The 14,495-nt window shown below is 41.6% G+C and overlaps 1 protein-coding gene across 1 annotated transcript in view; it reads right to left on the bottom strand.

Moving 5' to 3' along the window:
* The window catches only part of SKAP2 (src kinase associated phosphoprotein 2), a 116,891-nt gene extending 103,063 nt beyond the window's left edge, over window positions 1-13,828 (bottom strand). The window contains exons 1-3 of the mRNA XM_040589317.1: window positions 13,646-13,828; window positions 2,978-3,083; window positions 653-678 (exon numbers count right to left, since the gene is read on the bottom strand). Coding sequence (XP_040445251.1) covers window positions 653-678; window positions 2,978-3,083; window positions 13,646-13,694 — 181 coding nt within the window. The 5' untranslated portion in view covers window positions 13,695-13,828. The remainder of the gene's footprint in view (window positions 1-652; window positions 679-2,977; window positions 3,084-13,645) is intronic.
* Window positions 13,829-14,495: the final 667 nt, after the last annotated feature.

Genomic DNA, 14,495 nt, shown 5'->3' with positions numbered 1-14,495 from the left:
AAACTGAACTCTGCTGCTTTGTTTTAACTCCACTAGAAGACAATAGATAACCCACACTTCAGTTTCCATTACTCATACACTAAATCATCTCCTCTCCAACTAAAGGTCTGAGCTGCCGCTGCACTATGAAAACATTCATTCAGTGTGGATCGAAACCCAATACCATATTGCCACTAGATGATCCTATTAAAAGGTTAAAGAAACATCAATATGGAATTGAAGACTTTTGCAATGTTAAGAAAAAAAAAGCTGAAATAAGTTATCCCTATTAAAATTTTATCTCCTAAGCAGGCTGCTTTGTATACATTTTATTTAAAAACAGACAAACAAACAACAAATCTGCATCACACGGTCTTTCTCAACTCTACGCTGTTGCTAATGAAGCCAGACATAACAAGCTCTATTCATACGCAATTCTGAACTGTTTCTAAAGTAATCTTTTCATCAGTAAGCCTTCTCGGATGCGCTGAACGAAGGAGAAGGCCTTTCTTTGCGCGGTGCTCCGACGCGAGCACACGGGGAAGCCTTTCCCGGCTGCCCCCAGCAGGGGGCGCCATCCCCCTCGGCCTGCAGCGGCGCCGCGCACAGCCCGGCCGGCCCCGCCCCCGCCCGCAGGGCCGCCCGCGGGGGGAAGGAGAAGCACGGCACTTACCTGTATCCCGGAATTCCTGAGGGTAGCTGCAGAAGGAAGAAGAAACAACATCAAGCAATGCACGCCTGCGAATCCGCGGTACTAGAACACAGCCTAGGACAACGGCGAGTTTCCAATGAGCTTTCTAGTTGAAACAGCACTGCGAGTATCCCTTACTAATTTTTAAGTCTTTTTTGGGGGGGTGAAATATTTACTCGGTTTTCTTCTGTCTTTCCAGCTGAGAGAACCCGCAGTCGCTTCAAAAAAAAGACTTGAACAAAAACAAACTCGGATAGAGTAGCCTCTTCTAGGAATAGACGTTATTACTCAGGTATCTTAAGGTATAAACATCTTTATACCTTAAACCTTTGTCTTAAGGTATAAGCATCTTTAATTCCAGAAAACCTTCTAAACATTAACATATTTCAAAAAAAAAATCTGCACATGTAAAAGCCACTCTGAAATAACACAGTAGGTCAACAGGCAAAAACCCACAAATAGTGGGAGTAGTTGCAGTAATTTATGAAATCCAATTGAAAAAGTATTACTAATTAACCAGAAATCAAGAAGTTACTGCATGTCTAAATAAAAACCATCATTTTCAAATAAGAAGATCTCACTAACTCAATACATTAAAAATATCATCCTGGGAGGAAAAAAATACTTTTTCTTCAGAGATAAATCTTGACACACAGTGTGATATATAAACAATCAGGACAGAGTTATGTAAAATGGCATCTCAGAAAACATGCATGGACTATAGTTTATGTGAAAGGACTTCATCAGAAATAACTGGAAAATAAAATGCAGCTGCCAAGACCATCTTTATGGACACTAAGCAGTAGTGCACGCATCAGGTTAGTCAATAAGGAGATGCTTACAAGTAACAGGCAGGAGAGAAAGGAAGGGTGTAGGGATAAGAAACTGAGAAATGCAAACAAAGATAAAAGGCCAGATCTAAGAAATCCTCCACAGCAAACAGCAGTAATAGTTAGGTACAGCCCAGTATGTGGGAAGTAAAAATCAAAAGTTACTACAACGTGCATATATTTTGTAGTCTGCATAAAAGCAAAACACTGTTAACAGTGAATAACATTACAGGAGATGAGGAAGGAATTACAAATTAAAATAAGATGTAAAATCAGGGAGTCATTAAGTGGATAGCAAAAGATCCAGTGTCAACTGTGCTCATAACTGCAGGTTCCCTCCTTTGATATTTCATCATCCAAAAAAACCTATAGTTGAGTCATAAAACCAAAGAAAAAAAAAAACCTCAGAAGGGAAAGCACAAAAAAAAGAGAAAGAAAATCCTGGTTCCTCTTTTTTTTTAAAAAAAAAAAAAAAAAAAAAGTTGTTTCCTAAGCATTCACAGCCAGAATCCAAGGCACACAAATCTTTAATTACAAGTTGGGACACATCTTGTGTCTTCCCACAGTTAGTGTGATACAAAGAATGATGCCCTCACCAGATGATTGTGCTGTCTTTGAAATTGTAAACAAGTTGCCACAGAAGCAGGAGCATGTCATCAAAGGAAAGGTTAAGAGATATCACACAGGAGTGATCAGTAGAAAAACACTTTGGAAAAAACAACCGGAAAAGAACAGCAAGTACTAGATTATACCCTAGTTGATTAGAGTTGTAAAAAAAGATAATTTGCCAAGAAAATTTTGTAGCCCAAATAAAACTACAGCCAAATCTCTTTAGCTGAAGTGTTTGACTGAAATTAAAACACAACAGAGTCTCAAATCATACCTGATAGTAGGGAAAAAACACAAAAAAACACAAAAACCCAACAAAAAAAAAAAACCTGCAAGAAACCAGACACATACACAGAGCCCCTCTTCTTGGGCTGTCATAGTACTTCACTATTTTAACACCGCTGAAACAAGCTTATGATCTATAAATAGTTTCCAGTTAAGTTTCTATTTTCTATTACAGAGCTAAAGGACAGAAAATACAGTAAAGCAAAGTCAGCATTGAATTATGCTGGTTTACACCAGCTGAGTATGGCCACAGACAGCTCATTCAGATTCTCAATGCATTCTATTCCTCATACTTGAAGGAATCTTACCAAAGCAGAGGTGTGAAGGCAAGCTCTACCCAACCAGCTTGCAATCAGTGTTCAGATTACTACAGCAATTCAAATGGCACAAATCCTTCTGTTCCCATTTCTCACTAAATTACAGCAGTTTCAAGAAAGACACAAAGATTTGAACCTATGCAGATTATCTGACAAAATCAGGATCTAGACAGATTTTTCATTGTTAATGGTTATTGAAAGACTATAAAAACTTAAGTTATCATTAACTGGCTTTCTAACATACTAAAGCCATGAAGCTCACTTACCTTGCCTTAACATCTTTTATCTTCTCCAGAAGCACTTCCCTTTTTTCTTTTGCTGTCTTGGATAGATTTTCTCCTTTTAGCGTTTGTGAAATAAATGTGTCAACATCTAAATAAAGAAAAAAAAAAAAAAGACACCTCAAAAAAAGGTAAATAATGCCGCAATGAGTTTGACCTGATACTACTGTGAAAAAAACAAGAAAATTATTTTCAGACCTACACACAGCATAGTTAACGTACATTTCAGATTCTGTTCTCTGATCTACTTATGCTTACCACAGCAAATCCTATGGTGACATTTGATTCTGGCTCACTTAATTATGCTACGCAAGTCCTAATAAATTGCAGTACTGCAACAATTACTTTCCATCACATAAAGCAAGGGATAAAGCTAAAACATGGAAATAGCCTTTACACGTGTATTACTGCCATGTTATTTCAGAAGTTCAGGTTACAAAAATGGTTGAGTAACTCATTATTTCGGCAGTAACGCCTACCCAGCTACTAATATAGGTCACTTACCGGTTACAGCATTGTCAAATGTTCTCACATTACCTCGGAGCTCCCTACTTGACTAAGGGTTCATATCCAAAGCCTTAACCCTGCAAACAATTAGGTAGGCACAATAACCGTATTGAAGGAGTCAAGCTTATGCATGTACTTGAAGTTAAGCTTACCTGCACTTGTAGAATCACAAACTAAGACTCTAACCTGTACTGTAACCTTCCTCATACAGTTGATACACTTGTACAGTCAGGTAGAACCAAAGCATTCCACAACACTTACCATGGTTCTTTGTAATATAGTAAATGCCCATTCCACAGGATAAAACCAATGCAGTGACTGAGAATCTGGGGGAGTGTAAACTCCTCCAGTAGTATGTTCTCTTGAGTAACAAAAACAATTGTGAAAACTCACTGTAAAAGTTTCCTATAGTTACCAATCAACATACGGTTATCCTGAAAACTGCAAAGTGAATATGTGACCAGAAAATCCTGCTTGTTAATTTGAATTTCTCAGCTGTACAGATAATAAGTGTTCATTGAATAAGGGAAAGCATACGTAACACCCTCACAGAGCCTGCCCACCACCCATACACACACATATATATATATACAGACATACTTTGGCTCAATCTGGTAGATGCAAATACACATAGATAGTACTGTTTTAATCCTGTAACTTTTCCAATCAGATAAGACATTCTGTTTCCATACAGAAATACAAAATAGCCAACTAAGTACTCAAATGTTTGCATGCAAAATGTTACATTTTAAAACAATGTTAAATGAATATTCACTGCAGATTTCCTAACTGAAAAATTTAATTGCTTTTCTTCTTTATAAAACAGAAGTTCAGCAGAAACATATCCCATTTAATAGTACAGGCTGCAAGAAAACAAGTCAAAAGTTCTGAACACTACCATAGCTATTACAAAGATGATGTTCTTTACAAATAATTTACCAGATTGTTTAGATTGCTGTCTTCACAAAGCGTGGTAACAATCTTTTTTTTAAAAAAGTATCTTAGAGTTCTGAAGAATTATATTGTTCCCCTCCCCATAAAACAGAGAAGCTTCCCCACTACATTTTCCAAAGCAGTCCTGAAGAGGGGGGAACCAGACTCAGTTCTGTGGCATTCCTTCTTTGAAAGGACAGCAGGAAAGGCAATTAACACGTATTAATGAATCCTCCAGACACACCCCTAACAGCCTCTATGCCGTCCACCAAGCATCCCTAGAAACATCTTGTCCTAACCCATAGAAAATGTATACATCTTCATAAATTCCAATGATTGGAATTGTCAATCAAGCAGGTAAATGAGGACCCATGCAATCCAAAGGCACTGACCAACCACAAAACCTAGGTCAAAACCACCAATAATTTCACCACTGAGGGCAAAAACCTAAACTGCCAACAGTTTTCTCTCAATGAAACCCAGCAGGATTTTCCAGTACAGACCAACCTTTCACTCTGGGACAGTTATATTTGTTCATACTGGTTAAACATCTGTTCCTTCATTTTTGGAATAGATACATAAAAGTATAAGATAGCAACTTCAAAGTTCCACCCAAGCAGCAGTATGCAAAAGCTTAGAGGAATTAGTGACATTTATAAACAAGGAGCAATGCTTGCACAGTAATCTTTGGGCATTAATTAATCACAGAACTTCGCTTCAGAAGTCTTCATTTAAATTCAGTGGGCTTCTTCTCAGCTGGGTTTTGAGCTTTTCTGAGAGGTCTGCTATCTTGGGTTTTGACTGACTGTCAAAGATTCTTTCAAATACAAATATTGAGATAAGACTATTAAGGAGTATATGGGGAAGAGAAACCAAGTCAATTATTATAAGCAAGAATGAACTATGTTGCTGACAGAACGTATTCTTTTCTGGAAAACCTTGGACTTCAAAAGCAGAAATAATGCAGAATTTTCAACCATGGAGGGACAGGGCAGCAGTAGATGCTCCATTTATTCTCAGTATAAGTAGATAATGAGTTGGAGGAGAGGGGCGAAGGAGAGAGACAGAAACAGAGGAAGCACACAGAAGATCCCGCTAAGTTTGTTGTTTCTAAACAGCTGCAGAGAAGAAATGCCTAGGATAGGTCCCCTCTCCCGTGAGATCATGAAACAAGTTCTCCGAGCCTAGGTATCCAAAATCAGACTGCACTGTACTCATCACAGAACACTAAAAAAGCAGTTTACTTGAAAATTACGCTTTCCTGTATCATATATTTTTCTCATCTACTCACAGTTACAGAGAATCTTACATATCTTGTTCAAGCCATGTTCTGATCTAGTGTTGTAAATCCATCCAGGATGGGCCACGTGCACATGAGATGAGCATCATGTCCTAAGCTCCACCGGACAAGAAGCAAGAAAGTTACCTAAGTTACAATCATCTCTTCACTACCTGTACTTCCACAATGTGGAAGAGCAGGGAAGGAGCAGTCCCTGCTGATACAGAAAGCATTATCACTGGCTTAACATAATGTTCACACAATTTCTCTTGACATTCCACAAAGCGATTTACCCTGGAATGAGAACAGAACTCAGGACTTCAGTATGACAGATGCAAGTCTCATCCAGTGAGCTTCAAACAGAATCACCATAGTTTACCCATTTCTCATTGCTATTCTAGTCACTTACTTGCTCTCCATTCTCCAGCATGATCCAAAACCTGACCCCTCCTCTGCTAGTTCAATGCTACACAGAAAAGTATAAACTACTAGTCACAAGCACTTGAGTGTAGAACACGTTTGTTTCATGCTTCAGTAGCAGTTGATTCATTGAGGAATTTAAAAAGGAATAAAATATAAACTCCAAAAAGAAACCCTCCTTGAGCAGACTTCTGATTTAAAAGCACTTTTACTAATTCAGTTACCACACAACAAACAAAACAAACGATCTATTTCCTTAAATTGTTTGTTCCTAACAAACTGAGCAGCTGTTTAGTATCACACACTGCAGAGACTCAGCTGTTTCCATGGAAAACACTACAATTTCAAAGAGCAATAAACTTTGGAAACCTATTCAACACCTCTTCACTTTTTTTCAGCTTGTGTGTTTAGACTGCCTGATAGCTTCAATATCCATATTTGATGCTCTATTTCTTAATGCTCGTGATTTTAACTTTGTCTGAACCATACCCCAGAGAAATTATTTGCCTCCAGAAATGAACAATAGCTGTCGAACTGGATGATCCGATTGGTACAAGTCACTCGGAAATAGCTCTGTCAATACAGGTTACAAACTGTCAGAAAAGGGCAGTCACACCAGTCCAGTTCTGTCCACTTCAGCGGGCTCATACAGTTCCAAGCTTAATTGCCAGCTCATAGAACAGTCAAAAGCTAAAAGGCCATTTATTTTCATTTTCATCCACACTCCTTTTACAAGGAAAAAAGCTTAAGATTTATTTTGCATTTCATTGTTAAAACATTTTGTGGATCTCCTTACCTCAATGATTATAAACAGACAACTGCAAGTTTTTTATTGTTTTAAGTCTTTGGAGCTATTTTCTTTAATGAAGGCTGGAACTATGCAGATGGACTTTTCCAAGAACATTGTAAATTTGTAGCCCAAAGCAAGTGCTGTGTTAACAAGTGCTAATCATAACAAATCGTAGCACTTTTGTTATTTACAAGGTTTAATACTGTGATCATAAGTCACACTTAATAAATATATTTAGGACCGAACTACCACATTCTTCTGTCAGGGTGGGCCAAACAGACTGTCATAGGGGCACTCAGAGTGTGCCCTGGGTCTTCATTTCTCCACTCCTCCAGTAGATAACCAAACTGCTGTCCTTCACGTTATCAAAAAATTAGTCACTTCTTCGTCACCTGATGAGTTCATACCATTCAAATGACAGAGAACCATCATAAACTGGTGATGAGACAGGTGTGTTCCCACTCACATGGCAGGGCGTGCACGCAGCTCCCCATCTGTGACCTGAGGAGAACGCAGGCCCCTGTTTCGAGGTTAGACACGCATCAGTCATATGACAAGGGACACTGGCATGGGGTCACCTGGTGGATGCGCTGCCAGTCACACAAGAAGGGAATGGCAGATCAGCAGAACAATTCCTCCAGCCACCAGCCTTCTCCCATCTCTCTCCTCCGCCTCAAGGACTGAGAGAGCCAGAAGCCAGCTACAAGCCAGAGAATTTGGGAAGGCAGGCCAGAGAATTTGGGAAGGCAGCTGCAAGCTAGGCACATTTCTGCACACACACTGTCCAAATGTGACCCACATTAAACAGATTATCATGTATCTTCCAGCTTTACAGGAGCTAGCATTAGAAAGCCATTAATTAATCTGGTTTCAAAGTTTTTGTGCAATTCATTAATAAGGAATGGGTCTGAAGACAAATTATCAAGCAGTATCTGTGACTGCCTGTCCCCCTGAATCAAGAAATATTTGAGGATTTTGTTTCTGCACTCCCTATCCTTCCCAACTATATTTAAAATTCTCTCTCAAGTTTGCTAAATTGTCTCTTAAAAATATATATGTATACATGCTTATACAAAAACAGAACACGTGATGTAAAATAAAAGTGACTGACACTCCAATGTATCTAAAAATACCGCACTGATCCAGCCTAACAAGTAGATGATCATTCCTTTTAACGCAAAGTCCTGCCTTTAGAAACTGCTGGACCTTAAATCCCCAGAAGCAAGGCTATCTCGTCACGTTGCCACATACAAAGTAAGCGTCACGAAAGACGTTGACACTCAACCGTTTCATCAGTGATTTAGAAAGCAGAAGTACATCCAAACCACTAAGACTTCTCAAATGAAGTAAATAGGTAAGACATCTCTTTTAAGTTAAAGAAGAAAAATTATAATCAAGGAGCATATATATCTAATCTCATTGGCTGAGTAGTTGAGCAACCTCTCTCTACATAAAAGAGGTGAGAAAAGATGAAGCTGTAACATATTAAGCATATCATGAAAAAACCACACCAGTACAAATCATGATCAAGTTAAAGTGATTTCAAATGAACTATAATAAAAAACGTTAAGGATTAACCTAAAGATTTACACTGTATGCCACATTATGCTGCATCTATTGTGGTTTGTTGACATATGATTATGAAAGAAATGTAAACCCAGTCAGATGAGAAAGATAGACTCCATGTTAATTGAAAAAGACAAACTAAGTGAATAATGAGTATATAAAAAATAGCCTATGCCATTTTTATCACCCATATATGACACTTATTTTCAAATTTATGGCAGAGACAATTGAACTGTGTTTCAAATCACTGGAGGTTATTTCTTACCAGGAATGCCTCCATGCATTTTTTCACCTCACTGTTTCTATTCTTAATCCATTACTATTGAAATACATATATATTACCAAAGCTGTAAATACATGTCTACTTAGAAGATGTCTACAATAATTGCCCTGGCTTATCTTGTAAAGATGGATTCTTCGGCTAGAATCAGCACTTGTTAAAGCCTTGGAAACATGGAAGTGATCCTTTAAAACAAAAAGTAAAGTTTTAAATAACAATAGCATTTTAAAATTGAACCAGCCAATGAAGAAGAACTACGCTGTACCTAGGTGGCTTTTCCTATGACAGGAACATAAGGAGCAAGTCCAGCAACAGCTGACGAGGAGGTCAAAAAAGGACAGTTCATTTTCTGGGCATCAGGGGTAAATATAACTACTGTAGTGCCCAAAAATAAAAGGGAAGCAAAATTAAACTCATGCACTGGATCCACAGTCTTGTAGCCTTCTTGCCTTGCCCTCTTCTGCATGCTATTTCCAGGATGCAAGTAAACAAGTAGGTAAAGAATATTAATTTAAAGACAAAATTAAAGCAATCACATTGAAAAAAGGCATTTGGACAATCTGACTAAGCACTTAGATAATCTGAATAATATCTGAGTGGAAACACTCTCTAGGGCAAGAACATTGGTTTCTGTTTAGTTTTGGGGGGTTGTTTAGTACAACAAGGAAATTAGATATTGGGACTGGACATTTATATGATTCCATATTAACTAGGAAAGTCTTATTCCATTTTCATAGCAAAAATCTTCATAACTTTTAAAATATGAATACAGAAGATTCACGATGGAAATACTGCAAAATGTGAAAGGAAAACTGAATTAAAAGCGATAGGACCCTTCCTATAGTCACAGATGACACGAAGTTAAAAAGGGAAAAAGATACCAATGATATCTAACGATCATGACACAATCAAAAATATAAAGAATTCTTAACTCCATTACTGAAAAAAAATCAAGATTTTTTTTTTTCCAATCAAGATGACTGAAGCAACCAGCCTGATTTATGTTACAGGAGAAATAACACGCCTTTGGGGAAGAAGCAGCCTCTGAAATCCTTCTCAGCTACGGACAAGCCAAAACTTAAGAGCAATATCACAGAGAAAGGAAAAATAAAAATGAGCAGGCCTCCAAAAATTTATGTAGCCAATAAAAATTTGACAGCAAGGGGAAAAAAAATAAAAAAAAAAACCTCACAAAAAAACCCCCAAGTTACATCCCACTTTGCCAAACACCCACAAAATATCCTGAACATATAAACAAGACAGAGGATACCTTTTCAAAAGAAGAAAAGACACAATGGGGCTGGGCTTCCTTCACTAAATTCCAAAGTCTCAAGCATCATCTATAAGGTGCAGAGACACAGGTAGGGAATGAAGAAGTTACATACACCACCACACACCTCACAGGTGTAAAAAGGGAGATGAGAGCACAATAAAATTACTTTCTCCTCCCACCAGAAGTTCAACTCATGACCAGAGGACCCTGTTTCTGTCTCCAGTGCTTCCCTCTCATCACTTGAACAAGTCAGGGAAGAGAGGCTGGGATTGTGAAATCCCAACAATCCTCTGCAATAAACCTATTGCCACACTGACCTTCCCCCTTCAACTTTACAGAAACAGCTTCCTCCTGTTTCCAACTAATGCAGTTAGCCCTGAGCTCAAGCTGTGCTTCTGCCTGGAACATTTCAGCGCCACTGACATGCAACTATGACGACCTTGCCAGCACGTGTGACAGAATTTGGGTTTACGTTAAATATATAATATTGTTTAGGTTCAAAGTAAAGCACTCACAAGTCAGAAGTTTCCTGTGCAACTTTAACTCATCCCCTGTTGTGTTTATTCCCATTATCACCATGTTTAACTGCAAGAGCACTTAGTATGTTTCCCAGTAGGACCCCTACTTACTCAGCATAGTAGGTGAACAATACTCTTAACAATCAATCAAGGCTAAACAGGGATAAGGAAATCCATATGATTGCTCCTCCACTTGCTGCAGAAGTTGGAAACAGTAGACAAGAAGGCCAAGGAGAGGAGGAAGAACACAACATTTGAGATTTTGAATCAGTCACTGCCTTGCTGCTATGTGAGTATTGGGCTAAAAAAGAGGGCTTGTCACCAGACATTAACTGCACGTTCACAACAGAACCTGGTATGAAGTGCCCAGCACCGGTAATAGCCACTGGATATAGACATCCAACTCACGTTATTTTCTGGAGAAACCAGCACAGCATGGAGACAGGTGAATCTGAATTCTAATTCTGTTCCACCATCGATTATTTTTTGCGACCCCAGATCACATCTTGTTTATTACACTAATTTTACCGATGGGAAAACAATATTCCCTCATCTCAAAGAGGTGCTGAATCAATACTTGTGAGCCATTAAAATAATACATTAAGCAGCACCCTTGAAGAAGAACATGCAGAAATTAATAACTATCTACTCACTGCAGTCTTTGTATTATGAAAGAGGTTCTTAATGAGTAGTAAAGATAATACTGAGCTCCCTTCCTTCCTCCATTACCATACATCTTCACTACATGAATAATTTGAGCAAAAAGAAAAAGGAGACTGTATAATTAACGATTAGCAGAACCTAAACATATCAGTGAATGAACTGCTCATACAGTCTGAATTACTCTAGTTTCTAACTTTTATGCACACACCAAAAAAAAAAACAACCACGCAACAAAAAAAAAAAGGAAGGAGAGGTTAACATACACAAACTGTAAAAAGTAATGCCATATTTTTTGAAAAAGGAAGCAGGTTATTGGATTTTTACATTGCACAACCATAATTATATTTGTCTCCCTTTGATAATTCTGCAAGTCAGAATTAAAAGTTACAAACTAATGGTTGTTCCTCACTATCCCATCTCCAGCCTGCTGGATTTCTGCTTGCTCTATAATTACATTGTCATAAAATCAACAAGTGTTAACCTTATTTTGCATTGAGTCCCAGAAAAAAATTGCACGTGAATGTAAATTAAGTTGAAAATATTACCATTACAGTTGTAGAGATGTATCATGTAGCATTTATGCTACCATAATAATAAAACAAAGATTTAAAGATCACTGGTAAATCATTCCATCCTCTTCTTAACTTCAGTTTTACAGACAGCACTAAAGAAAGATCTCATTTTCCTCCAGAAAAGCTGAAGCTGTACACACTGCACAAACACCAGATACCTGTATATAACTTAGGCTGTTGATCATAGTGACTCTGAAAGAACATACACACAACCCCCTTGAGGGAAAACAGGTGTTCTCAGTTCCACAGGAAAATACAAACTTTTGTATCGCTCTTTCCATGGCAGACTGGATAAAGATAGGGCGAAGGCCAAGTTTTGTAAATGAGGCACCATGATAAAAAAACAAATCACAGCCTGAAACAATCCTATCTGCATCACACCCTCCTCCCCAAAAAAATCCTAAAAGCACTTAAAACGTGGAAGAGTTTGAAGATCAGCGTTACCCAGTGAAAATAGCTCTGAAACACACACATGCTTCATGCAATCACAAGCTCCAAAATACAGTTATACCACAGAAAACACCAAGGTTTAGAAAGGCTCTCCAGGGTTAACTTTTGGGTTTTTTTTTAACGATTAAGAATCTATGTCATGATAAAAAAATCTCCAGAAACTTTCCTTTCTTCTGGTGGCCTTTCATGCAATTTTACTAGAAATGGTATGATCTGCAAATAATGTACTTAAAAACGGTACTTAGGAAAACACTATAGACAGTTGGCAGAAGTGATTTAAAGATGAGAAGCTGCGTAGGAGCAGTATGTTTCAGGCGTTAACTCTTACAACCAAAGTGTTAAAAATAGAACAGACTTCAAAGGTGATGAGCTACGCTGGATTCTAACAGTGCCCAGCCATGTCATCAAGGATTTCCGAGGGGAGATTTTGAAAAGCGTGTGTAATTTTAACGGCTTAGTCCGCTACGCAAGGAAGCAGAAACAGAAGTTCTCAAAAGAAAGGGTCTCCCACTGAAATTTAAATTGTTTCAGGATAGCAAAGCCTTTTATGAGCTTTTCCATAAAGACAAAAGAAATCCCGAACTGGGAAAAACATCGTTTATTTTAAGGAACAACCACAACGAATATTAACTATGCAATGTAAACTTCGAACGTAGAACACACTACTGGTAGTTTTGAAGTCTCCACCAACAGCACCGCCGCTACCTGGCACGGCAAGAAGCCGCCCCGCTCCTGCGCCCCGCGGCGCCCAGCGAGCGGGACCGTCCGCCGGGCGCGTGTGGCCGCTATGGCAGCGCCCACCACCACCATCACCTGCACCCGCCCCGACGCCGTTCGCCTCAGCTGTTTAGCGGGGAAGTTCTTTTATTGTTTTTTTGCGGTTAGTTCGGGGAGCAGCCCTGCCGGCGCCGGAGCGGCGCGGGCGGCACCAGCCGGGCCACCGGCGCGGCCCGACGGGGCTAACCCCCCCGACAGCCGGGCGGTGAGGCGCGGGCCGACGAGCCCCCAGTCCCGGCGCAGCGCCGCGGAGGCGACCAACACCTCAGGCCTCCGCGGAGGCTGCGAGCGCTCAGCCCGCAACACGGCGGCCAGGCCGAGCGCCTCTCTCCTTCCTCATTGCGGGCGCGCCGAGCAGCCGCGGGGAAGGGAACCCCCCGCCGCCGGGGAAGGGCAGCTGGCGGGGGGAGGGAGCCCCCGAGCACACGCAGTAGAAGCGAGCGGCCGCGCTCCGCCAAGCTGCGGCTCGAAGGGCTGCTCCCCCCGCAAGCCCCAGCCGCGCCGGCTACCCCGGCCCGTCACACCCCCCGCCGGCCCGCCCCCCTCGGCCGCCCCTCCGCCCTGCTCACCGCCCGCCCCCCGGGAAGCCCTCCCTCCCGCCCTCCCTGCCGGCGGACGGCCTTACCTGCCAGGAGGCTGCAGACCTCCTCAGGGATGGCGAGCGCGCCCTGCATGCTGAGGGCGGCGGGGGGCAGCCAGGCGGCCGGGGACACCCCGCGGGCGGGGCTCGACAGCTGGTCCCGGCCCGGGCCCAGGCCCAGGCCCCGGCCCCGCCAGGGAGGAAGCGAAGGCCCCGCCCCCCCGGCCGCAGCGGCACGGCCGCGAGCCACGGGGGCGGGGCGCCGAGCCGCGGGGCGGGGCTTCGTGACGAATTCCTCGTCCCTCCTCGCCCCCCCGCCCGCCGCCGCTGCGCATGCGTTTCACCCCAATGTTTACACGCGCTGGTGGGTGGCCCCCTAGCAACGCCCCCGCCACGGGGGACTGCCTCCCACGTGACCTCTGCCAGCAGCCATTTTGCGTGAGGGCACCGTGCCGCTCGCCAGAATCAAACATGGCGCTCAGCGTTAGTCATCCGCTCGCTTCCGCCCCGAAGCCCACGAGAAGTTGACTATTGGATAAGAGTTCCAGGAAGTTGCTCTCTGATTGGTCTACTGATTGTCCCGCCTAAGCGTCTAGCCCTTCCCAAGCTGAGGGTCGGCGGCCCTGGCCTCCTCTCACGGGAGTGGGCACGGCTGGATATAACGAGTGATAATATTTCGGACCTAATTTCTTTCAATTATCTTTCCAGCCTTCATTCGGAGCACGCTACTGACTTTAGTTTGCTTCTTGGCAAGCAGGACGGCGCTGCCGAGGGGACAAGGGAGAGAGTGGCGGTCCCTGCATCCAGCAGGCCCTGCGGGTGCTACCGGTACCCTCTCAGCCTGCTGCCATTACTAGGGTTAGCGTTTGAGATAACAGGCCTGCCATCGTTTTGG

Source organism: Falco naumanni, chromosome 4 (assembly GCF_017639655.2).
Source record: "Falco naumanni isolate bFalNau1 chromosome 4, bFalNau1.pat, whole genome shotgun sequence".
Lineage (NCBI taxonomy): Eukaryota > Metazoa > Chordata > Aves > Falconiformes > Falconidae > Falco > Falco naumanni.
This window is presented reverse-complemented; position numbering and strand designations above follow the sequence as displayed.